The sequence below is a fragment of the Microcaecilia unicolor genome, chromosome 14 (genome assembly GCF_901765095.1).
Source record: "Microcaecilia unicolor chromosome 14, aMicUni1.1, whole genome shotgun sequence".
Classification (NCBI taxonomy): domain Eukaryota; kingdom Metazoa; phylum Chordata; class Amphibia; order Gymnophiona; family Siphonopidae; genus Microcaecilia; species Microcaecilia unicolor.
In genome coordinates this window covers 21,141,411-21,166,197 of record NC_044044.1, presented here as the reverse complement: position 1 = coordinate 21,166,197, position 24,787 = coordinate 21,141,411, and the positions used below count along the sequence as shown (strand labels likewise).

The following is a 24,787-nucleotide window of genomic DNA, read 5'->3' as shown; positions in this document are numbered from 1 at the left end:
TTAACGAGCCATTAATGAGCCATTAACGAGCAAGTAGATTACCCTGGCATGCACTAAAGGCTTCTCCGAGCCATTTTCCGATGACGGTAGCAGCTAACGAAAACGGAATACAGATGAGCAAATTGTGTAGAAACCCTATTGTAATGAGATGATGCACTACCGTTTTCCGATTGCCTTTACGCTGGGAAATCTAACGAGATGTCTGTACGAGATTGAAAACTTCAATAAATGTAACAAAAAAAAAATCGGGGGGGGGGGGGGGGGGAACATCCAAGTGCTTGTCAGGGATGTCCTTTATGGACGTCCTTCACCCGAAACAACACCCAAGTGCTCGACAGGGACGTCCTTTATGGACATTCTTCACTCAAACTCCCCCCCCCCCCAAAAAACAACAACAAAACCCACCCTTAAGCTTTAGAGGTTATTATTAGCACTTTGCTTCAAAAAAAGACGTCCTTTTTGGAGTCCTTCCCCCACAATAATAAAAACTTCCTTTTTGGACGTCCTTCACTCAGCTGAGAGACTCGGAAGTCTCTCGTTTAGCTGAGCTAAACGCGCTGTGATTGGCTCAGTGACTTCCGGGTCTCTCAGCTGAGTGAAGGACGTCCAAAAAGGAAGTTTTTATTATTGCGGGGGGGGGGGGGGGGGGGAGGGGAGGACGTCTAAAAAGGACATCTTTTTGGATGGACGTCTTCAACTGCACTCTTCTTGGATCGAGCCGCATCGGAGCCTTCCTGCAGCAGGCCGTGGAGGGGGTGATCGGCGTCTTCCTTTCGGGCGGCACAGGGAGGCGTATTTGGCATGCGCAGAGCAGCCAGCATAACGCTTGGCTGCTCCGCGCATGCTCGACCGGCAAATCACTAATATTGGACAGTAAGTATGTTTCCAACGAAATAAATTGACTATACACCGTTTTGGGTTTGAAGAAGCCAACCAGACAATCAATGTGGAATAATGATTCAGATAAATAATAACTGGGGATAATCAGGTTAATACCACATTTTTTTTGTTTTCTGTTGTTTAATTGATCTCCTTGTCTTGTTTCATTTCCCCTATTTTGTGGTCTAAGGAAGAGTATAGAATTACCTGATTGAAATAATTCTAGTGTGTTACTTTCTCTGTATTTCTGGCAAGTTATTTTAGTGCTTGTAAAATTAAGTTGTTATAAATAAAAAATAAAAAAAAAATAGAGCACTGGTCATGATTTCCAGAGGTGACCTGCTCAGTTCCCACCACTGTTCCTTGTGATCTTGGGCAATTCAGTTTAACGCTCTATTGCCTCAGGTGCAAATTAGGTTATGAAACCTCCAGGGACAGAGAAATTCCCAGTGTACCTGAATGTAACTCAGCTACTACTGAGAAAGGTGCGAGCAAAATCCAAATAAATAATAATGACATCATTATTGACACACAGTAAAAGTAGGACACCTGCCCAAATGGCACATCATCACCTTGGTAATACTGAAAAGAATAATAAAGGCCTGGGCTGTGTCAGCATTACCTGAATCTGGAAGGATCTAGCCCTTTTGCTAGGAATGAGTGCTGGATTCAGGTGGAGGCGTCCATGCACTGCAAAATGTGAAAAAGGTGTTGCTGAAGGATGATAATTGCAAGATTTTAAAACATCTTTATACACTGAAGAATGTTTACACAAGCTGAGAACCTATATTGGAATTTGCAATAATAAACAACTGATTATTAAATTTGGAACTAATTTTGGAATTCAACGAATAACAAACAGCGAGTAATCATAGAGGACAGCTGGGATTATTGCATTACTAGTTGGTTACCCTTGCTGATGTTTTTGGACTATTTAAATTGGCATTACCACAGCGGCAGGCGCTAGCGTGGCTTTGTGAAAGGGGGGGGGGAATCATGTGTGTGCTGTAATAACAGTGGATTCCCGCATCACACAACCAAAAAATGTTATCATCTTACCAGCTCAATCCAGAAGATGGCAGGCCAGGCCTCTCACAAAAACCTTCCAATACTCACAGAAACAGCAGGTTTCATTACTCTTCTTTTCAGTATTACCAAGCTGGTCATGTGCCAGTACCACTTGGGTAGATGCCCTACTTTTACTGTGTGTCAATGATGATGTCATTATTGTTTATATCTTGCTCAAGGTGAGTTATATTCAGTTACACTGGGTGTTTCCTCTGTCCCTGGAGGTCTCATAACCGATATACTCATATCACCCCTCTCCTCAGGTCACTTCACTGGCTTCCGATCAGATACCGCATTCAATTCAAGCTTCTCCTTCTTACCTACAAATGCACTCAGTCTGCTGCCCCTCACTATCTTTCTACCCTCATCTCCCCTTACGTTCCCGCCCGTAACCTCCGTTCACAGGATAAATCCTTCCTCTCAGTACCCTTCTCCACCACCGCCAACTCCAGGCTCCGCTCATTCTGCCTCGCCTCACCCTATGCTTGGAACAACCTTCCTGAGCCCTTACGCCAAGCCCCCTCCCTGCCCGTCTTCAAGTCTTTGCTTAAAGCCCACCTCTTCAACGCTGCGTTTGGCACCTAACCCTTACCGTTCAGTGAATCCAGACTGCCCCAATTTGACTGCCCCTATCGGACCGACCGTTCACTTGTCTATTAGATTGTAAGCTCTTTGAGCAGGGACTGTCTCTCTTTGTTAAATTGTACATCGCTGCGTAACCCTAGTAGCGCTCTAGAAATGTTAAGTAGTAGTAGTAGTAGTAGTCTCATAATCTAATTTGTACCTGAGGCAATGGAGGGTTAAGTGACTTACCCAAGATCACAAGGAGCAGTAGTGGGAATTGAACCAGGCCACCTCTGGACGTCAAGAGTGGTGCTCTAACCACTAGGCCACTCCTTGACTAGCTGATTTGGACATATATACATGTCTTGGCTTGTATTTTCATATTTTATTTTTGTTATTTATTACTAGTAAAATAGCCCCGTTTCTGATGCAAATGAAACGGGGGCTAGCAATGTTTTCTTCTGTGTGCATGTGGGAGTGTGTGTGTCCCTGCCCTCTGGCCTCTCTCCCCTCCCCCCTCTGAGTCCTTCACTGTTACAGAGCCAGCGATTTGATTTCCTGCTCTGCTGTTTTCCTTCACTGACTGTGTTACAGAGAGGGCGGGGCAGACACTCATAGGGAAACCGGATATCTCGCCCCCTTCACACTTTCGGCTGGAGGCTTCATAGAACGTTGGTATTGCTTTTTATATAGAGAGATTATGTATGATTGCTCTTACTAATGTGGAGTGGAGGAGTGGCCTAGTGCTTAGTGTGGTGGACTTTGGTCCTAGGGAGCTGAGTTTGATTCCCACTTCAGGCACAGGCAGCTCCTTGTGACTCTGGGCAAGTCACTTAACCCTCCATTGCCCCAGGTACAAATAAGTACCTATATACAATATGTAAGCCGCATTGAGTCTGCCTTGAGTGGGAAAGCACGGGGTACAAATGCAACAAAAAAAATACTATGATAGGGTTAACAGTCTGCAAGATTGCCTGTGTATGGCTAAGGAGTAAAGTTAGAGTTTTGGCTTGTCTATATATGACTGGAAAACCCTGGGGTGGGTGGGACTATAAATCCCAGTGAGTCAGAAAGTGCTGTATAAAATGTTTTCTAGGTGTGACCAGCAATGATACAGTCTGATCAAACAATTTCTGTTGATTCAACAATCAAATTGCACTAGAATATAATTTTTCTTTACTAAATCTAAATAGTCCCAATAATTACAGCAGTTTAATCAATGTAAAATGCAAATTTATAACCAGTTGAGAGACTATCAGGCTTATTTTCGAAAGAGAAGGACGCCCATCTTTTGACACAAATCGGAAGATGGGTGTCCTTCTCACAGGGTCGTCCAAATCGGTATAATCGAAAGCCGATTTTGGACGGCCCCAACTGCTTTCCGTCGCATGGATGGCCAAAGTTCACAGGGGCGTGTCGGAGGCGTAGCGAAGGCAGGACTTGGGTGTGCCTAACACATGGACGTCATCAACCCATAATGGAAAAAAATGGTGTCCCTGACGAGCACTTGGATGACTTTACCTGGTCCTGTTTTTCTTACGACCAAGGCACAAAAAGCTGCCCGAACTGACCAGATGACCACCAGAGAGAATCGGAGATCACCTCCCCTTACTCCCCCCAGTGGTCACTAACCCCCTCCCACTCTCAAAAAAAATCTTTCAAAATATTTTGTGCCAGCCTCTATGCCAGCCTCAAATGTCACACCCAGCCCCATGACAGCAGTGTGCAGGTCCCTGGAGCAGTTTTAGTGGGTGCAGTGCACTTCAGGCAGGCAGACCCAGTCCCATCCCCCCTACCTGTTACACTTGTGGTGGTAAATGTGAGCCCTCCAAAACCCACCACAAACCCACTGTACCCACATGTAGGTGCCCCCCTTCACCCGTAAGGGCTATGGTAGTGTGTACAGTTGTGTGGAGTGGGTTTTGGGGGGATTTGGGGGGCTCAGCACACAAGGTAAGGGAGCTATGTACCTGGGAGCAATTTATGAAGTGCACTGCAGTACCCCCTAGGGTGCCCGGTTGGTGTCCTGGCATGTCAGGGGGGACCAGTGCACTACGAATGCTGGCTCCTCCCATGACCAAAGGGCTTGCATTTGGTCATTTCTGAAATGGGCATCCTTGGTTTCCATTATTGCCGAAAATCAGAAATGACCAAGTCTAGGGATGACCATCTCTAAGGAGGTCCTAAATTTCAAGATTTGGGCGTCCCCGACCGTATTATCGAAACGAAAGATGGACGTCCATCTTTTTCAATAATACGGGTTTCCTCGCCCCTCAATCAGGACGTTTTGCGAGGACGTCCTCAACAAAACTTGGGCATCCCTTTCAATTATGCCCCTCCATGGCTGCTTTTTTTTTTTTTGCCTAGGACTGGCAGAATCTGTCCACAAAGTTAGAATGCTACAGTGACAGTTATCAGGGTGTAGGACAAGAAGCAGTTAGAAAAACCTATCCTCTCTACTATCAGAACTAGGCAGGAAAGGAAAGAGGGTTTTTGTTCTTGTTGTTTTTGTCTTTTCTTTTGGGGGGGGCATGGTTAGAAAACAGAGAAGTGCACCACAATACAGATTCACAGGACAAATTAATTAAGCAATAAGCAATAAATTCAAGAGAATATATACATTAGGTAGCTAAACCTATAGCCAGAAAGTTGAGAAATTAGAATAAAATAATCAGAGATCACGTAGCAGTATTTTGGTTCAGGTCCAGCACATGGAATGCTACAAAGTGGTCTGTGACTCCCTGTTCAGAGCCCAACCCATTTCCTGCTGTGCAGTGATTACCTCACAGTAATTATATCCTATATAATAATTTGCACCTCCAACATTCTGCGTCTGGATGCCTGGGTTCGTAACATCCATTCCCACTCATTGCCCTGCCCTCAAGTCAAAACGTATTGACATCAGAGAGCGGAACAATGAGGGGGAAGGGAAACAATGAGGCGAGATGATGTCAGGAGGAGAGAATCGCGGGACATTGAGGGGAGGGCAGGGCAGGGGAGAATTGATGGACATGGATGGGATGGAGTGGAGGAGTGACCTAGTGGTTAGGGTGGTGGACTTTGGTCCTGGGGAACTGAGGAACTGAGTTTGATTCCCACTTCAGGCACAGGCAGCTCCTTGTGACTCTGGGCAAGTCACTTAACCCTCCATTGCCCCATGTAAGCCGCATTGAGCCTGCCATGAGTGGGAAAGCGCGGAGTACAAATGTAACAAAAATAAAATAAAAATGGGAGGACAGTCATAGGTGCCCCGTATAAGAGGCTTGGGGAGGGCCCAACTGTGACCTTCCCCTGGCTGCTGCCCCCCCAAATGCAGGGCTGGATCACTAGATCACTTCCCAGTGGCTCACTTCAGTCGTCATTGGTCTTCCAACGAGGAGTGGCCTAGTGGTTAGGGTGGTTGACTTTGGTCCTGGGGAACTGAGGAACTGTGTAGTTATTAATTTTAAAGAAGTGAAAGCTGATTAGCTTTGTTAGCAGATTTAGTCAAGCATAAACCAACCTACACGATTCATGTTTCAGGAACCTGCTTCAGGGTCTGGTCCTACAAAGTCAAAAAACCTACTCCCCAGACTAAATCTAAAATGTGAACTATATGACTACTAAGGTCTCGCCTCAAATGTCCCAGCTCATAGTTATTCATCAAGACTTTCAAAATGGCAACCTAGCACAGACACCCATTATATCTAAAGGGGACGTCTGAGAATATCTCACCTTGATCCCAACCTTTTAAAGAGACACTAACCCTAGTCATAGTCATGCTTAATCATAGTCAAATTGGGGACCCCAGTCTCTCTCCAAATTCAGCCCGTTAGGGTGTATGGTATTTAATTGATACATCCACCTCTGCTCCTTCATGTTTAAAAGACTTGTCGCATCACCTCCCTCCCACCTTACTTCAATTTTGTCTATAACTCCATCGCAGATCTTCAACATTATGAGCTATCTCTGGATCCAGCAGCAATCACTGTGCAACTTCTTTCTTTTCTTATAATAGCATTTATACCCCACAATTTTCCAATATATATGGATGAGTGAGTGTGATGGAAAATATTAAAAAATTGCTTTTCAGTCTTGCTTTAATCGATAATACATTTTAAAAATCCCCTGTCTTTGACCCAAAAGTGACTTTCCTGCTATATCTCAAAGAACAGGCTGGTATAAGATAAGGCACACTCAAGAACAATGTATGAGATAAGGCACCTCTTAAGAACAATGTTAAGCTCATTTTCAAAGCACTTAGCCTCCCAAAGTTCCATAGAAACCTGTGGAACTTAGCCTCCCAAAGTGCTTTGAAAATATGCCTGTGTATGTCCCTGAAGCCAGCTTGTGCAGAAGGGGGGCGGGTACTCTTGAGGTTTGGTAAATAATTCACCTGGCCAGTGGTTTGTTTTCTTGAACCGAGAGAGTATGAGGGCATCCCCATGCACATTTCTGAATAAGTTTTAGCTTAAAAAGGGGGCTTTTTGCAGCAGAGCCTTGGGGCTCATTCTGTGGGTGGACGCATCGTGCAGAAAAGACTTGTTCCTGGTCTGGACGCTTCAGGCTTTCGCTGCAACGGGCCTCCCAGCTGATGAGATAAGGGCCTGAATGATGTAATTCCTGACCAGTGATGATGTATGTATATATATAAATATCTTTCTTATTTTACTTTTCTATAGCTTTCCTTAAGTAATGTACTCGATTAGTGTGTGTATTTCTTAATCATTGTGATGCAGTAACAATAATGACTTATACACTCTCCAATTAAAGTGCAAATAAAGAGTTTCATTTACCCAATACGAATCTAAAAGAATCTGTAGTATTTTATTCTGTGAGCAGTCTGTGGTAATCAAGTGAGCAGGCTGCAATACCGAAACAATATAGTGAGTTAATATCTGGACTGCTTTTTCCCTTGTCAGAGAAGTTGATCACACTTTGGTTCAGGCAGATAAAGCAGAGAAAAAACATTATTTATATTTATTTGTGATGCACCAGCTTACTGGTTTATATTATTATACTAGTAAAAAGGCCCGTTTCTGACACAAATGAAACGGGCGCTAGCAAGGTTTTCCTCGGAGTGTGTATGTTTGAGAGAGTGTATGTGAGAGTGACTGTGTGTGAGAGAGAGTGAATGTGCAAGTGTGTGTGTGTGTATGAGAGAGAGAGAGTGAGTCTGGGTGCGAGTGTGTCTGTGAGAGAGAGAGAGTGTGTGTGTGAGAATGAGAGTGTGTGCAAGTGCGTATGTGAGACACAGTGTGAAAGAGAGGAAGTGTGTTTCACAGAGATACAGTGTGTGCGAGAGAGAGAGAGTGTGTGTGAGAGACACAGACTCTCTGTGAGACTGAGTGTATGAGACCAAGAGAGTGTGTGAGTGACTGCATGACACATAGAGAGTGGATGTGATACAGTGTGTGAGAGTGAGAGAGAGAAAGACATTGACTGTGAGAGTTAGAGAGAGTGTGTGTGAGAGAGAGTGTGTGTGTGTGTGACAGAGATACCTCCCCCCACCCTCTCTGGTGTCAGGCCTCCCTCCCTCCCTCTCTATCTGGTGTCTGAGCATTACTGTGAAGGACGCTGAGCTCTGGCTGTGCTTCAAGGAACTGACCAATCCTATTTAATAGAATGCACCTCCAACATTCTGAAGCCGAGAAACCTCGTGTGGTTGGTCACTTCTGCTTATGATGAACCCGGAAGTACGTGATGTCAATTCAGGAGATGGATACAGAGAGCAGGAATGCCTCAGCCATGCAGTCAGCTTCAGAATGATGGAGGTGTGTTTTATTATATAGGATTTTTATCAGTGATGTTGAAGTGTTAAGCTCCCATAGCCAGCCCCCCCCCCTCCCTAGCCAGTCAGGTTTTCAGGATATCCAGAATGAATATTTATGAGATTGGTTTACAAGCATTGCCTCCGTTGCATGCAAATTTATCTCATGCATATTCATTCTGCATATTTTAGAAATCTGGCAGGCTGAGGGTCCCACACGAGAGATTTGGGAGCCACTGGTCTAACTTGTTCCAGATCCCTCATCAGAATACAGGGCACTATACGGAAGGCAAGCTATATAATGGTAGCAGCTTTGGGGGTTTTAGTCTCAAAAAACACTTCTAGCCAAACCTTGGTTATAAAAGAGACCTTTGCATTACCTGGCACGCTCCTGCAGAGAAACCTGAAAATAAAAAGGCAAAGCTCTCCACTCCTTACGTATTTGTACAAAACAACAACTCTGGTTAAGAAAGAATTAGCAAGGTAACCATTTTAAGGTCTATGACTGTGGCCAGTCTCACTTCAAGACCTCCAGTGTGTCAGTGGGGGCAGATATGGGAGAGGAACAGATCCACTTCATTCTGAATGATGACCCTCCCGGGGTGGATGTTGTCAAGCAGGTAGTGGCAGGATGTCATCTGCCAAGCATCCACAATGGCCACCGGGACCCCCAAGAACATCCTTCTAAGGATGATGTCCAGCTGGAAGGACAGCCAGTCACTGCCATATACAGTCTTGTATCCCGTGTTGGCCGACTTGATGATTACGGTGGTCTGAGGGCTTCTTTGCAGGAGATCTGTCACCGCCTGGCGGATGATCCGCACCCGCCGGATGTACCATTCCACAGGGAAAGTGGTGAAATGTGCCCAGAGAGTGAAAGCGATCACAACGTCAGGCCCCCCGCCAATCGCATCAATGTCATTCGCCATGTAATGAAGGTTGGCCACCATTGTTTTCTCCGTCCTTAGAGGGTTTCCATGCCCTCTCCACTGTATCAGAATGTTGTTTTCTGTGTCAGCTGCTATGAGCGGGCCAGATTTGTAGGAAACATGCAAATCAATTTGCTTAAGAGCTGAAAAATAAAGGAATAAAGAAAGTTATATTATTCTTCTGTGCCATCACATGTTTGCTCATTAAAAACAGGCTACAGACAAAAAAAGCAACACTGGGCCTTCAAGACTGGGACAAAGAAGTTCTTTATTGATGACCCAACACGGGCTGTGTTTCGGCGCTAAACAACGCCTGCTTCAGGGGTCAAGAAGAGATACAGTAAGGTCTACTTGAGGTCAATTCAATGCCATTGCACTTGCATCAGAGCAAAGAGCGCTTGTGGTCCTTGTGATGGTGGTGCTTGTCTGCTTCAGAAATTCCTCAATTGCTCATAGCTTTTTCTTTTGGAGTGCTGGAGGGGTCCTCAGGTCTGCAAAGATGGGACATTTTTGGGGGGCAGAAGTTAACAATTGAATTGACCTCAAGTAGTGCAGTGGACTTTGATCCTGGGGAACTGAGTTTGATTCCCACTGCAGCTCCTTGTGACTCTGGGCAAGTCACTTAACCCTCCATTGCCCCTGGTACAAAATAAGTACCTGAATATATGTAAACCGCTTTGAATGTAGTTGCAAAAAACTCAGAAAGGTGGTATATCAAGTCCCATTTCCCTTTCCCTTATGACATCATAATATCAGAAGTGAGCCAAGTATTGGGCAATCAAGCCACTGTGACATCACCGATGAGGTTGGCTCTTATTGGTGGAATGAGTGGAGGAGTAGCCTAGTGGTTAGTGCAGTGGACTTTGATCCTGGAGAACTGAGTTTGATTCCCACTGCAGCCAGGTGGACCCAGGACCATCCCCCCCCCCCCCCCCACCTGTAACACTTGTGCTGGTAAATTGGAGGCCTCCAAAACCCACTGTACCCACATGTAGGTGCCCCCTTCACCCCTAAGAGCTATGGTAGTGTTGTGCATTTGTGGGTATTGGGTTTTGGAGGAGGGGGGTTGGGAGCTCAGCACCCGTGGTAAGGGAGCTATGCATGTGGGAGCTTTTTCTGAAGTCCACCGCACTGACCTAGGGTGCCCAGTTGGTGTCCTGGCATATCAGGGGGGCCAGTGTACTACGAATCGTGGCCCCTCCCACGACCAAATGGCTCGGATTAGGACGTTTTTCAGCTTAGCGTTTTTAGTTTCCATTATCGCTAAAAAAAAACAACGCCCAGCTCAAAAACGTCTATTTTTTCGAAAATACAGTTCGGCCCGCCCCTTCACGGACCCGTTCTCGGAGATAAACGCCCATGGAGATAGGCGTTTCCGTTCGATTATGCCCCTCCACGTAAACCACTATGAATGTAGTTGCAAAAAACCACAGAAAGGCAGTACATAAGTAATGCCACACTGGGAAAAGACCAAGGGTCCATCGAGCCCAGCATCCTGTCCACGACAGCGGCCAATCCAGGCCAAGGGCACCTGGCAAGCTTCCCAAATGTACAAACATTCTATACATGTTATTCCTGGAATTGTGGATTTTTCCCAAGTCCATTTAGTAGTGGTTTATGGACTTGTCCTTTAGGAAACCGTCTAATCCCTTTTTAAACTCTGCTAAACTAACCGCCTTCACCACGTTCTCTGGCAATGAATTCCAGAGTTTAATTATGCGTTGGGTGAAGAAACATTTCCTCCAATTTGTTTTAAATTTACTACACTGTAGTTTAATCGCATGCCCCCTAGTCCTAGTATTTTTGGAAAGCGTGAACAGACGCTTCACATCCACCTGTTCCACTCCACTCATTATTTTATATACCTCTATCATGTCTCCCCTCAGCCGTCTCTTCTCCAAGCTGAAAAGCCCTAGCCTCCTTAGTCTTTCTTCATAGGGAGACTAAGGAGGCTAGGGCCTCTATTAATGGATATTTTCCTCCTTTATCACTTTACTATATGAGTAGTAATTTCCTTCGCTATAATTTTGAAACGTTATTAAAAAAAAAAAAAAAGTACTTGTCAAGGAACAAACTTGCATCAGAAGGTGGGCCCAGAAGAAGCCTTTGGGGATCGCTGTTGGTGCTCCATAATGTAGAGGTACTGGGGGGAGGAGGGAGGGAGGAAGACAAGAGATGCTAGACCCATGGGAGCGATAACCGTGATTTTTTTTTCTTTTTTACCGCAGGAGCAAGGCTTTTTACCATTCCTGGAGGGTGGTAAAAAGTTTTGCTCCCGCACCTGTGGTAAATGGCCTCTTGGTTAACTGTGGGTCCCCTTCCTCGTATGATTCTCTAAACCATTTTTCCTTGGATGTCAGTAGAGAACAAATTGATACAAAGTATCTAAACCAAATTATCACTTGTTAAGGTTCATCACCTGAAACTGTCATTGATTGGTTTAGATACTTTGTATCAATTTGTTCTCCGCTGTTTTATTGTGGGTTTTCTACTGCCTTACTCACTAGTTGATTTAGAAGTGATATGTGAATTAATACATGAGTTTGGTAATGCATTATGTATCTTTTCTTTTTCTTTTTTTAGGAATTGACATTACTGGATGTATGAAATTTTGACTGTTAAATTTGAGACTCCCTAGTAAGGGTAGGTAACAATAGTTTTTGTATAGAAAAGAAAAGTTCCAGAACTTTACTATTCATTGAGTGAAAAAATATTGCCTCCTAATTGTTGTAAAATTATGTCCATATAACATCCTTGAGTATCCCCTAGTCTTTGTACTTTTGGAATGAATAAAAAAAATCAATTCACTTCTACTTGTTCTACACCACTCAGGATTTTGTAAACCTCAATCATATCTCCCCTCATCCGTCTCTTTTCCAAGCTGAAGAGCCCTAACCTCTTTGGCCTTTCCTCATACGAGAGGAATTCCGTCCCCTTTATCATTTTGCGCCTAAGTTTAGGGATGGCCATTTGCAGCAACTGAAACGTGATGGAAATGTACACACTGAAATTGGGTGTGTATCTCCCGCATTCTATAACAATGTGCGTAAATGCTAGGAATGCCTCCGCCCGGATCCAAGATGGCGTCTGGACTAGAAGTGTGTCTGTTTTAGCTCTGGATTCTCTTCGCGGAAATCTTGGTGAAACGGGTAATTCCTCTACCCAGAAATGGGGACGAGGAAGGGAAAAACCTGTACACTTACCTCCACAAGTGGGGTGAATGTCCCCCCCACGCGCCAAATGACGCTAGATGAACTCGGGCTACAGACGCCGGGAGGACAGGAAAATACCACGAGGGGTCCACCGGGAGAACGGGACCATAGTGCAGAGGGAGTGTCTCTTTCTCCTCCCTCGTTTACGGCACCTCCGAGACCAGGAACAGGACTGGTGGTAACAGAGCTACAGCTGACTGAAACCTCCAACGTGAGGGGAAAATCGGCAGCTGTCTGTGGAGGGCCTGCAGCCATCTCGACTCCTGTGGGAACAGCATTTGCAGATAATCAGGTGTCGTCCCCTGATTTACCTACAATAACACAGATCAGTCTTTCCGGAGGGAATGGTGGTAAAGTTAAACCGGCTGTAATAACAATGGAAGTACTTTGGACAGCAATCCACGGCATAAATACAACTCTCCAACAGATTTCAAGCTCCCTTCGAGGAGAGGTGACTGAAATAAAACAGATTCAAGCTCAGAATGTTGTGAAGATCGAAGAGCAGACTTCTAAGACTGAAGCTTTAGAACAAGAGGTAAAATCAGTAAAAGACTCGATTGTCGTGTTAATTAAAGATAGTAACTACCAAAAATGTAAAATTGAACACTTGGGAAATCAGGCCAGGAGGAACTGCTTACGTTTATTAAATTTTCCTAAGTCTCCAATTATCCCAGCACTGGAAATGCTAAAAAAGTATTTCAAAGAAGTGCTGGGCATACCACCTGAAGCGTTTCCACCCATTACAAGGGTTTTATATATTACTGGAACTAAGGGAAAATCTGATCCTCCACAACCAGATTTAAATCTTACAGATTTTCTTGAAAACTCTATGGAAGTTATATCTGAAAGGACTACAATGTTAGTAACGTTTGCCTTAGAACACGATCGAAATAATATATTAAGAGTGTATTTTCGTCACTTGAATGTTTCTTTCCTAGGTTCAAAAATTCAGATGTTTCCAGATTTTTCACGTGACACTCAAAAGCGGAGAAAAGAGTTCTTGGCTTTAAAACCAAGAATTCTTGGTTTAGGGGGGCTTTTTCTCCTTAAATTTCCTTGTAGGTGTATTATTTCCTTGAATGCCACTAATTATATATTTTTCACTCCTGGGAAATTGCTGGAATTTATAACTAGTAAAGAATAAGTTGGATTAACATCAGATTGCATAGAGATTGCATGCACTACTCGATTGTATATTCCTGTAAACCTTCTACTCCTAGATTAAGGAAACATTTTTGTTTATTGATGTATATTTCCTAGTACTTGGATCATTTATTGTGGACAAATAATTGAAAGTATTATTTCCTTATGTTTATTTTGTATTTACAAAGTTCAGTAATATTTGCCTAATTTCCATATATTTATGTTATTGCATAAATGTAAAATGAAAATTTATAAATAAAGCATTAAAAAAAAAAAGGAATGCCTCCGCCCATGACCTTCCGAATTCCATGCCCCCTTTTTTTTATTCTCATGTAAAATTTAGACACAGATCCCATGACTACATTTGCATGCGTAAACTCTAATTAAATCTAATTAGTACTACTACTACTTATCATTTCTAAAGCACTACACTTGAACAATGTCGAGACAGTCCCTGCTCGACAGAGCTTACAATCTAATTAGGACAGACAAACAGGACAAACAAGAGATAAGGGAATATTAAGTGAGGATGATAAAGTAAGGGTTCTGAACAAAGTGAATAATTTATTTGTTTATTTTGTTACATTTGTATCCCACATGTTTCCCACCTATTTGCAGGCTCAATGTGGCTTACATAGTACCGTAATGGCGTTCGCCATTTCCGGCAATGAACAAATATAAGGTGTTATTATATTAGAATAGGGTTCATGTGTGGTTGATATATTGGGGAACTTAGGGAGGAAGGAAGAAGTTGGGTGTGTCCATTACAATCTTTGGTTTTGTTGTGTTGCAGGAACTCAGTATTTTATGTTAGGAGGGGTTAGGAGTTAAAAGCAGCATCAAAAAGGGGGCTTTTAGCTTAGATTGAAGACGGCCAGAGATGGAGCTTGACGGTACCGGCTCAGGAAGTCTATTCCAGGCATATGGAGCAGCAAGATAAAGGGACGGAGTCTGGAGTTAGCGTGGAGGAGAAGGTGTGCAGATAAGAGAGATTTACCCAGTGAACAGAGTTCCCGGGGAGGAATGTAGGGAGAGTATGGAGTGGAGAGGTACTGAGGAGCTGCAGAGTGAATGCACTTATAGGTCACAAAAGGAGTTTGACTGTATGCGGAAACGGATAGGAAGCCAGTGAAGTGACTTGAGGTGAGGTGAGGGCTAATATGAGCATAACGACCACTGGCGGAATATTAGTCGTGCAGCAGAATTTGAACAGATTGAAGGGGAGAAAGATGGCTAAGTGGGGAGGACCTGTGAGAAGCAGTTGTAATAGTCTAAGCGAGAGGTGATAAGAGCGTGGATGAGGGTTCTGGTAGTGTGCTCAGAAAGGAAAGGGCAAATTTTGCTGATATTATAGAGAAGAAACAACAGGTTTTAGCAGTCTGCTGAATATGTGCAGAGAAGGAGAGGGAGGAGTTGCAGATTACCCCAAGGGTACGAGCTGATGAGAGTGTTATCCACAGAAATAGAGAATGGGGAGGAGGAGAGGTTGGTTAGTGCCAATAATTGCTTGTGGGAGGGTGGGGGTGGGTAGGAGGTATGCATGGGGACATCAAAGCATTTCATTGATATTCTAACAGGATGGGTGTGGATAGGTGAGGGGTGGGGTGATCAACAGAGACATACAGCTTTATGGTTTATAATGGCTAGGAACCCCAGATCCTTGTTAAGTCCTTTCTGTTGGGTGTTAAAATATTCAATCATTCCGACTTCAAAGGTCTTACGTTCTTGTTATGGTTATAAAGTTACCTTCAGTCTTCTCACTGTGAAATCACTGGTACAGTGAAACCTGGGGTTCCTAGCCATTATAAACCATAAAGCTGTATGTCTCTGTTGATCACCCTCCCCTCACCTATCCACACCCATCCTGTTAGAATATCAATGATATGCTTTGATGTCCCCATGCATACCTCCTACCCACCCCCACCCTGTCAGACTGCTCAAAGTAATGCTTGGATGTCTCACTTATATATACTATCTGCTACCCACCATTTGCTTATTTCCGATCTGACAAAGAAGGGGCAACCTTCGAAAGCTAATCAAGAAATGTATTAAGTTATGTCCAATAAAAAAAAGGTATCAGCTTATTTTCTTGTTCCATGTTTTATTTTGTTTGATTTCTATTGATAACCTTAAGAGTGGACTAACCATGGCTACAACACTTCTTTACTTAAAAAGCTTATCAAGAAGGAATTAACTACAATTCAAGAAGGAATTAACTATAATTCAAGAAGCGTCCAGGATTACCATTCATTCCCAGCTAATTTACCACCACCACTGCCTAAGCGACTAAGATCTGGACACAGAAACACTCGCCCTTCAAGCTTTGCCCCTGTCAAATTCTTTTGCAGCGTTGCAATCATTATGATTGCGAAAAAAACGAAGTACTGTGGTAGAACCGAGACAAATGAAAATAGCACAACCCCAGAAACATCCATCAACTAATGACAGAATTGTGGAAAAGCAGGAAAATTATTACTGCTCGGAGACTCCATTATCAGAGGCATTAACTTAGGAGCACAGTTCATGGGTTCCAAGTCTAGTGAAATGTTTCCAGGATCTTCAGCTACAAGATGTACAGACCAAATACTGAAGCGATCCGAGAAGAGAGCGAGGCTTCTAACGCTGATGTTGTAATTCACCTGTGGACAAATGACCTGGCCAACAATAGCAACAATAAAAAGTCAGACAAAAGATTGCCAATTAATACTGTCAAGTACTAAGCTATGATGTACTTAGGAACCAACAAACATAGTTTGAAATGTCTATATGCGAATGCCAGGAGCCTAAGAAATAAGATGGGGAGTTGGAATATATTGCACTAAATGAAAAATTAGATATAATAGGCATCTCTGGACCTGGTGGAAGGAGGATAACCAGTGGGACACTGTCATACCGGGGTACAAATTATATCGTAGTGATAGGGTGAATCGGATTGGTGGAGGGGTAGCATTGTATATTAACGAGAGCCTTGAATCAATAGATTGAAAATTCTGCAGGAACAAAACACTCCTTGGAATCACTGTGGCTTGAAATTCCATGTGCAAGGGGAAAAGGATAGTGATAGGAGTGTACTACCTGTCCGCCTGCCAGGACGAACAGACGGATGCGGAAATGTTAAAGAAATCAGGGACGCAAACAAACTGGGCAACACAATAATAATGGGGGATTTCCATTACCCGCATATAGACTGGGTTAATGTAACATCTGTACACGCAAGGGACATAAGATTTCTTGATGAAATCAAGGACAGCTTCATGGAACAGCTAGTTCAGGAGCCGACAAGAGAAGGAAAAATACTAGACTTAGTCCTTAGTGGTGCTCATGATCTAGTGCAGGGGGTAACGAAACGAGGGCCGCTTGATAACAGTGATCATAATATGATCGGTTTTGATATTGGCATTGAAGGAAGTGAAACTAGGAAATCAAGTACGCTAGCGTTTAACTATAGAAAAGGTGATTACGACAAAATGAGAAAAATGGTGAAAAAAAGACTGAAAGGAGCAGCTCGCAGAGTAAAAAACTTGCATCAGGCGTGGATGCTGTTTAAAAACACCATCCTGGAGGTTCAGGACAAATATATTCCACGTATTAGAAAAAAGGGAAAAAAGACTAAACGTCAGCCGGCGTGGCTAAACAGTAAGATAAAGGAAATCATTAGAGCCAAAAAACAATCCTTCAGAAAGTGGAGAAGAGAACCAACTGAAAGTAACAGGATAGATCATAAGGAATGCCAAGCCAAATGCAAAGCGGAGATAAGGAGGGCAAAAAAGGACTTTGAGAAGAAATTAGCGTGGAAGCAAAATAGACCATAGTAAAAATTTTTTTAGATACATTAAAAGGCAGGAAACCGGCCCAAAAAAAAAGAGTCGGTTGGGCCGCTGACGAAAAATGGTGTTAAGGGGCGATCAAGGAGGACAGAAGCCGTAGCGGAGAAATTAATGATTCTTTGCTTCGGTCTTTCACAGACGGAGGATTTGGGGGGGACACCGTGCCGGAAAGAATATTTGAAGCGGGGGAGTCGGAGAAACTAAACAAATTCTCTGTAACCTTGGAGGATGTAATGGGTCAGTTCAGCAAGCTGAAGGTAGTAAATCACCGGGACCTGATGGTATTCATCCCAGAGTATTAATAGAACTAAAAATGAACTTGCGGAGCTACTGTTAGAATATGCAACTGTCCCTAAAATCGAGTGTAGTACCGGAAGACTGAGGGTAGCCAATGGTTACTCCGATTTTAAGAAGGGTTCCAGAGGAGATCCGGGAAATTATAGACCGGTGAGGTCTGACGTCGGTGCCGGGCAAGATGGTGGAGGCTATTATTAAGGAATAAAATTGCAGAGCATATACAAAAACATGGAGCTGAGTGAGACAAAGTCAGCCCGGATTTAGTGAGGGAAGTCTTGCCTCACCAATCTAATGCATTTTTTTGAGGGGGTAAGCAAACATGTGGACAAGGGGGAGCCGGTTGATATTGTATATCTGGATTTTCAGAAGGCGTTTGACAAAGTGCCGCACGAAAGACTCCTGAAGAAATTGCAGAGTCATGGAATCGGAGGTAGGGTATTATTATGGGATTAGAACTGGTTGAAAGATAGGAAGCAGAGAGTAGGATTGCGTGGCCAGTATTCTCGTGGTAGGAGGGTAGTTAGTGGGGTCCCGCGGCGTCTGTGCGGGGTCCGTTGCTTTTTAATGTATTTATAAATGACCTAGAGATGGGAATAACTAGTGAGGTAATTAAATTCGCCGATGCACAAATTATTCAGGGTCGTCAAGTCGCAGGAGGAATGTGAACGATTACAGGAGGACCTTGCGAGACTGGGAGAATGGGCGTGCAAGTGGCAGATGAAGTTCAATGTTGACAAGTGCAAAGTGATGCATGTGGGTAAGAGGAACCCGAATTATAGCTACGTCTTGCAAGGTTCCGCGTTAGGAGTTACGGATCAAGAAAGGGATCTGGGTGTCGTCGTCGATGATACGCTGAAACCTTCTGCTCAGTGTGCTGCTGCGGCTAGGAAAGCGAATAGAATGTTGGGTGTTATTAGGAAGGGTATGGAGTCCAGGTGTGTGGATGTTATAATGCCGTTGTATCGCTCCATGGTGAGACCGCACCTGGAGTATTGTGTTCAGTACTGGTCTCCGTATCTCAAAAAAGATATAGTAGAATTGGAAAAGGTACAGCGAAGGGCGACGAAAATGATAGTGGGGATGGGACGACTTTCCTATGAAGAGAGGCTGAGAAGGCTAGGGCTTTTCAGCTTGGAGAAGAGACGGCTGAGGGGAGATATGATAGAAGTGTATAAAAAATAATGAGTGGAATGGGTCGGGTGGATGTGAAGCGACTGTTCACGCTATCCAAAAAATACTAGACTAGAGGGCATGAGTTGAAGCTACAGTGTGGTAAATTTAAAACGAATCGGAGAAATTTTTCTTCACCCAACGTGTAATTAGACTCTGGAATTCGTTGCCGGAGAACGTGGTACGGGCGGTTAGCTTGACGAGTTTAAAAAGGGGTTTAGATAGATTCCTAAAGGACAGTCCATAGACCGCTATTAATGGACTTGGAAAAATTCCGCATTTTTAGGTTAACTTGTCTGGAATGTTTTTACGTTTGGGGAGCGTGCCAGGTGCCCTTGACCTGGATTGGCCACTGTCGGTGACAGGATGCTGGGCTAGATGGACCTTTGGTCTTTCCCAGTATGGCACTACTTATGTACTTATGTACAGTACAGAGAGCATTCCAGAAGTTTGGGGAGGGACTTTAATCTTTGGTTCGGACAGTGACTTTTTCAGAACTGATTCCTACGTTGGGGAGGGGAGAGGAAAGACTACGCAAAACAAGAGGAATTCAATAAGTGGCTTGAGTCTTGGTGTAAAGAAGAAGGTTTTAGATACATAGGAGAATGGGGTAATATGTGAAAAAATAACAGGCTGTATTGTAATGATGCGCTACATCTTTCTGTGATGGGAAAAGGGATCCTTGTGGAGAAATTCAGACAGTATTTATTTATGTATTTTATTTGTTACATTGGTACCCCACATTTTCCCACCTATTTGTAGGCTCAATGTGGCTTACATAGCACCGTGGGGCGAAAGCCTCCTCCGGTGAAGAAACAAATATAGAGTGATGTTATTTTAAATGAAATAGATATGCACAGACACATTAGAGAAACATAGCGAGGGAAGTTATATAAAGTTCATTAAGTTCATAACAAATTTGGATTTCTTTGAATTGCTGGATTCAGGTAATTAAGTTGGGTCCTTAGGATATGCCATTTCGAGGGGGCGGAACCAAGATGGCGGCGTAGCAGGTTGCATTAAGAGATAGCTCTGAGTCCTGTCCTGGAATTAGTAATTTCTTTTCTTTCAAAATGCCCCATACCAAACGGAAGGGGACAACGAGAATAGTTCCCCCACCTACCTCGACGCCCTCGTCGTGTCATTCAGGGCTCGAGGGGTTTTTTGCGCCTATTTCCCATGCTGGACGAGATGTGGATCCCATTGCAGGATTATCCGGGGAAGCGGCGATCCTGCCGGGAGAGGAAGTGTCACCTCCATCAATGCTGAATCCCCCGTGCCCGGCGTCGACGGCATGCCTGGATGGACAGCATCAATCTACTGGAAGTGTTTCGACTGCTGCTTCCAGTGAGGGTCAGGTAGCACCGCGAAAGACGCCAGGAGTAGAGGCAGCTGCCTCTAAGAAAGAACCGGGGATTAATCTTGAAATGATTTGGAAAAAACTGAATGAAATGGATGCTACGCTTCAACAGACTTCGAGAGAGGTTAGAGCCTTCAATACCAAATTTCAAGAATTAAATGTTAAAGTGGACTTAATTAACGAAGAAAATCGCCGAAAAAATGCAAAAAATACAAAAAAATGTAGATTCTCTTCAAGACTTTAAAACAATGGTAATTAAAGACAATACTGACATTCGGAAAAAAATTGAACAGATCGAAAACTTCAATAGAAGGTTAAATTTGCGCCTGTTAAATTTCCCTAACCTCCCTGAGATTAATTCTTATGACATGTTTAAAAGATATTTAATCGAAGTGCTAAAATCCACAGGATGCAATTCTGCCTATAAACAAGTTATATTATATTCCTAATCCCAAAGGCGAGGCGGGGGAAAGACGAAGAAACCTCAAGAAGGTAAATTGGATTTAAACAACATTTCGGCGATTCTAGAACAAACCCTGGATGAAAACTCACCAAGATCCACTTGATTGTTTCACTAATTTTTGAACAAGATTTAAATAATATAATGAAACTGTACTTTAAAAATTTAAAACGTGTTTCGGTGGAGTTAAGGTTCTGATTTTTCCCGATGTCACGAAATCAACCCAACGTAGAAGGAAGGCTTTCCTGGCGTTGAAATCACAAACATCTGATATAGGAGGGACCTTCTTTCTAGCGTTTCCATGTAAATGTATAGTTAAATTGGGCCAGGTTAAGTATACCTTTTATGCACCGGAACATTTCAAATAATTTCTTAATTCGAAACAGTTAAAATAGAATAATATATACGTGGGAAAATTACGCCACCATGTTATTTTTGTTTTTAGTTGCCACTTAGTTTAATCTTCTCTAATTCCTACCGCCTCCACTTATTTTTTAATTTTTTATTTGTAAATTATATACATTTATATTTATGCAATATAACATAAATTCAGATAACAGAAAAAAATATATCAAAATAGGAAATAAGTTATCAGGAAAATTTCCAATTATTTAGTCCACAATAATAGATCCAAGATCTAGGTAATATTTATACTCAATATAAAGAAAGAAAACGTGAGCTGAAGGAGCTGTTGTAATCACTGCCGGGTATAAGCACTTGCAATCCTAAACTATTGCAGCATTATTCTTTAGAGGTAATAAATTCAGTTAATTTCCCTGGATCAAAGAAAATATAATTCGTGGAATTAAAAGAAACATAACATTTACAAGGAAATCTTAATATGAAAGTCCCTCCGACTCGAAGAACTCTCTCTTTTAACAAAAGAAAATGTTTTCTTCTTCTTTGAGTGTCTCTAGAAAGATCTGGAAAAATCTGCACTTTTGATCCGAGGAAAGGAAAATTCATGTGGCGGAAGTAAGCTTGAATATATTATTGCGGTCAAGTTGCAGAGCAAATGTGACCAACAGTGTTGTTCTCTCTGTAATAATCTCCGTAGAATTCTCTAAGAAGTCAGTTAGATTTAAAGCAACTTGTGGTTCATTTGATAATTCTCTCCCCCCGGTACCAGAGATATATTGTAACCTGGCAATAGGTGGGAAACCCTCAACAGGGACTCCCAATATTTCTCTAACATATTTTTTTAACATCTCTAGAGCCGGAATGAGAGGAGATTTGGGAGAATTTAGAAAACGCAGATTATTACCTCTAATCTGGTTCTCTAAATATTCTATCTTGCGCTGTTGGAGGTTACTATCTTTAATCAGCATTAAGGTTGAGGAAATAACTGATTTCAAGTCCTTATCAAAAACTTCCATCTTGTTTGTTTGCTCTGCAAGTTTATTTGTTACCCCTACTTGGGCCTGTTTTAGTTCAGCCACTTCTCCCCTTAAAGTATCTGAAATTTGTTGCAAGGTGTTATTCACAGCTTGAATTGCTTCCCATACTGCTTCCACTTATGATGAGGTCTAAGAAAGCAATTAGTTTATGTGAAAGGATGAAAGCAATATTATTTTGTTATTTCCTATGTTTATTATTTAATTACAATTTATTTTGAACAATGGCTGTATTTCAATAGCAACTAACTTCTAGTTAGGATGTTTAAAATCAATAAACAAATTTAAATAATAAGGATATGCCTTTTTGAACGGGTAAGTCTTCAGTGATTTCCGGAAGTTGAGGTGGTTGTACGTAGTTTTCACGGCCTTTGGGAGTGCATTCCAGAGTTGTGTACTTATATATGAGAAGCTGGATCCATGAACTGATTTGTATTTGAGTCCTCTGAAGCTAGGGTGGCGGAGACTTAAATAACAGCGTGATGATCTGATTGAGTTTCTGGTTGGTAGGTCTATGGTAGGTTCAGTCCAAAACGCAAAAGATAAGTGCAAAAAAATTGTTGAAATTAAAATAACATAGAATTCTGAGAGGTTTTTTGAAGACTCATGCCAGGTAGTTTACATAAAGAAAATTAATTTTCAAAGTAACACTGAGCAGCACAATACCGGCTACAATATAGATAGTCTGGTAATTGAGCATCTGAACTCTTTTTTCCTCTCTTTAAATATATTCTGGAGTTAGAATCAAGATAAATAGTGATTGGTGAAAGGTATTAATCCACAAACGAACCTTTTCCAGAGACGGGAAAGCAGTAGAAGTAGAGGACATGAATTGAGGTTGAAGGGGGCAGACTCAGGACTAATGTCAGGAAGTGGTGGATATGTGGAATGTCCTCCCGCGGGAGGTGGTGGAGATGAAAACGGTAATGGAATTCAAACATGCGTGGGATAAACACAAAGGAATCCTGCTTAGAAGGAATGTTTCCGTAGAATCTTAGCGGAGATTGGGTGGCAACGCCAGTAATTGAAAACAAAATGGGAGCTGGGTAGACTTCTATGGTCTACGCCCTGATCGTGACTGAATAGATAGGGATGGGCTGGAGTGTAAATTTTAAGGGGCTTCGATGTTAGCTTCAGAACTTAGTACAAGAACAGTACTGGGCAGACTTCTACGGTCTGTGCCCTGAGAAAGGCAAGGACAAATCACACTCGGGTATAAAGTAACACATACTATATAAAATGAGTTTATTTTGTTGGGCAGACTGGATGGACTGTTCAAGTCTTTATCTGCCGTCATTTACTATATATCTATGTCCCTTCTTGATGTCCTTTCTTGAGATGTTTAGCAGTGGGCCACTGCAGGGGCATTGGCAGACCTTCCGGTGGGAGGGGGCCACAGCCAGAGGTGGGGGGCACATTTTAGTCTACCACTCCACCGCCCTCCCCCCCCCCCCACTGCCTCGCCGCTCTCCCACCACCACCTCACCGCTCCCCCGCCGCCTTGTTGCCCCCCTGCCCTCCTGCTGCACCCCATAGCAGCAAATACCTTGCTGTGGGGGTCTTCAACCCCCGCCAGCTGAAGCCTTCTCCAGCGCTGGTCTCCGCACTGCCATGCTCCCTGCCCTGCTCTCTCTTCAGACGTCCCGCACACATCCTTTAATTGAAACAGACCGGCGCTGGACAAGGCTTCAGCTGGCGGGGGATGGGACCCCTGCCAGCAAAACCAGGGGCCCAAACGAAAATTGTGGGGACCCAGGCCCCCGTGGCCGTGCCTAGCTACACCACTGGTCCACTGGAACCTCTTCTTTCTCTGCCCTTTTTCTTTCACGTTTTGATGACATCTTCTCTCTCCTTTGTGTTGCTTTTACTGTCCTATGAAACACTGGCATTCCCTTCCTTCTGTACGTTTAGTCTGTACAAATACTTTGAACAATATAGTAGTTCTGAATAAAGTATAATTAGAGGGATGGTGTAGAAATGCAAGGGCATGGGAGGAGCACGGGCAGTGCTGTCACTTACACACCCAACTTAGGAAATATAGCAGGTTGCATGCATCCTTGCTACACTGTTGCACCTGTGGTTACACCAGGTCTATGGCTGATGTAACTGTGGTGGCCTACATTTTAGGCGGGTTACACTAGTATTTAATGACAGAATTGGGGCACCCAGATGCCATTATAGAATAAGATCTCACCATGTGGCACCTAAAAAGGGGGCACCAGGTACAGAATTACCCCCTCTCTGTATAGCAATGCTTAGACCTGGTATGTGCAATCCAACTCAGGACAATAATAATATCATGATAAAACAACATTTGCAGAAAACATTAAGGGACCTGTTTACTAACGTACTAGAGGCACATAAGTATTGCCATACTGGGAAAGACCAAAGGTCCATCGAGCCCAGCGTCCTGTTTCCAACAGTGGCCAATCCAGGTTACAGATACCCGGCAAGATCCCCAAAATGTACAAAACATTTTATACTGCTTATCCCAGAAATAGTGGATTTTCCCCAAGTCCATTTAATAACAGTCTATGGACTTTTCCTTTAGGAAGCCGGCCAAACCTTTTTTTAAACTCCGCTAAGCTAACCGCCTTTACCACATTCTCTGGCAATGAATTCCACAGTTTAATTACATGTGAGTGAAGAAACATTTTCTCCGATTCGTTTTAAATTTACTACATTGTAGCTTCATCGCATGCCCCCTAGTCCTAGTATTTTTGGAAAGCGTGAAC

General features: G+C 43.2%; 1 protein-coding gene and 1 long non-coding RNA gene across 2 annotated transcripts in view; one reads left to right on the top strand and one right to left on the bottom strand.

Moving 5' to 3' along the window:
• Positions 1-2,674: 2,674 nt before the first annotated feature.
• On the top strand, positions 2,675-24,436 carry LOC115458335. Its single transcript, XR_003940040.1, has 3 exons — positions 2,675-2,710; positions 7,760-7,764; positions 24,015-24,436. It is a non-coding gene; the product is annotated as an uncharacterized LOC115458335 (long non-coding RNA).
• LOC115458334 (NXPE family member 3-like) overlaps positions 8,347-24,787 on the bottom strand; it is a 42,522-nt gene continuing 26,081 nt past the window's right edge. Inside the window, exon 5 of the mRNA XM_030188224.1 lies at positions 8,347-9,332. Coding sequence (XP_030044084.1) covers positions 8,800-9,332 — 533 coding nt within the window. The 3' untranslated portion in view covers positions 8,347-8,799. The remainder of the gene's footprint in view (positions 9,333-24,787) is intronic.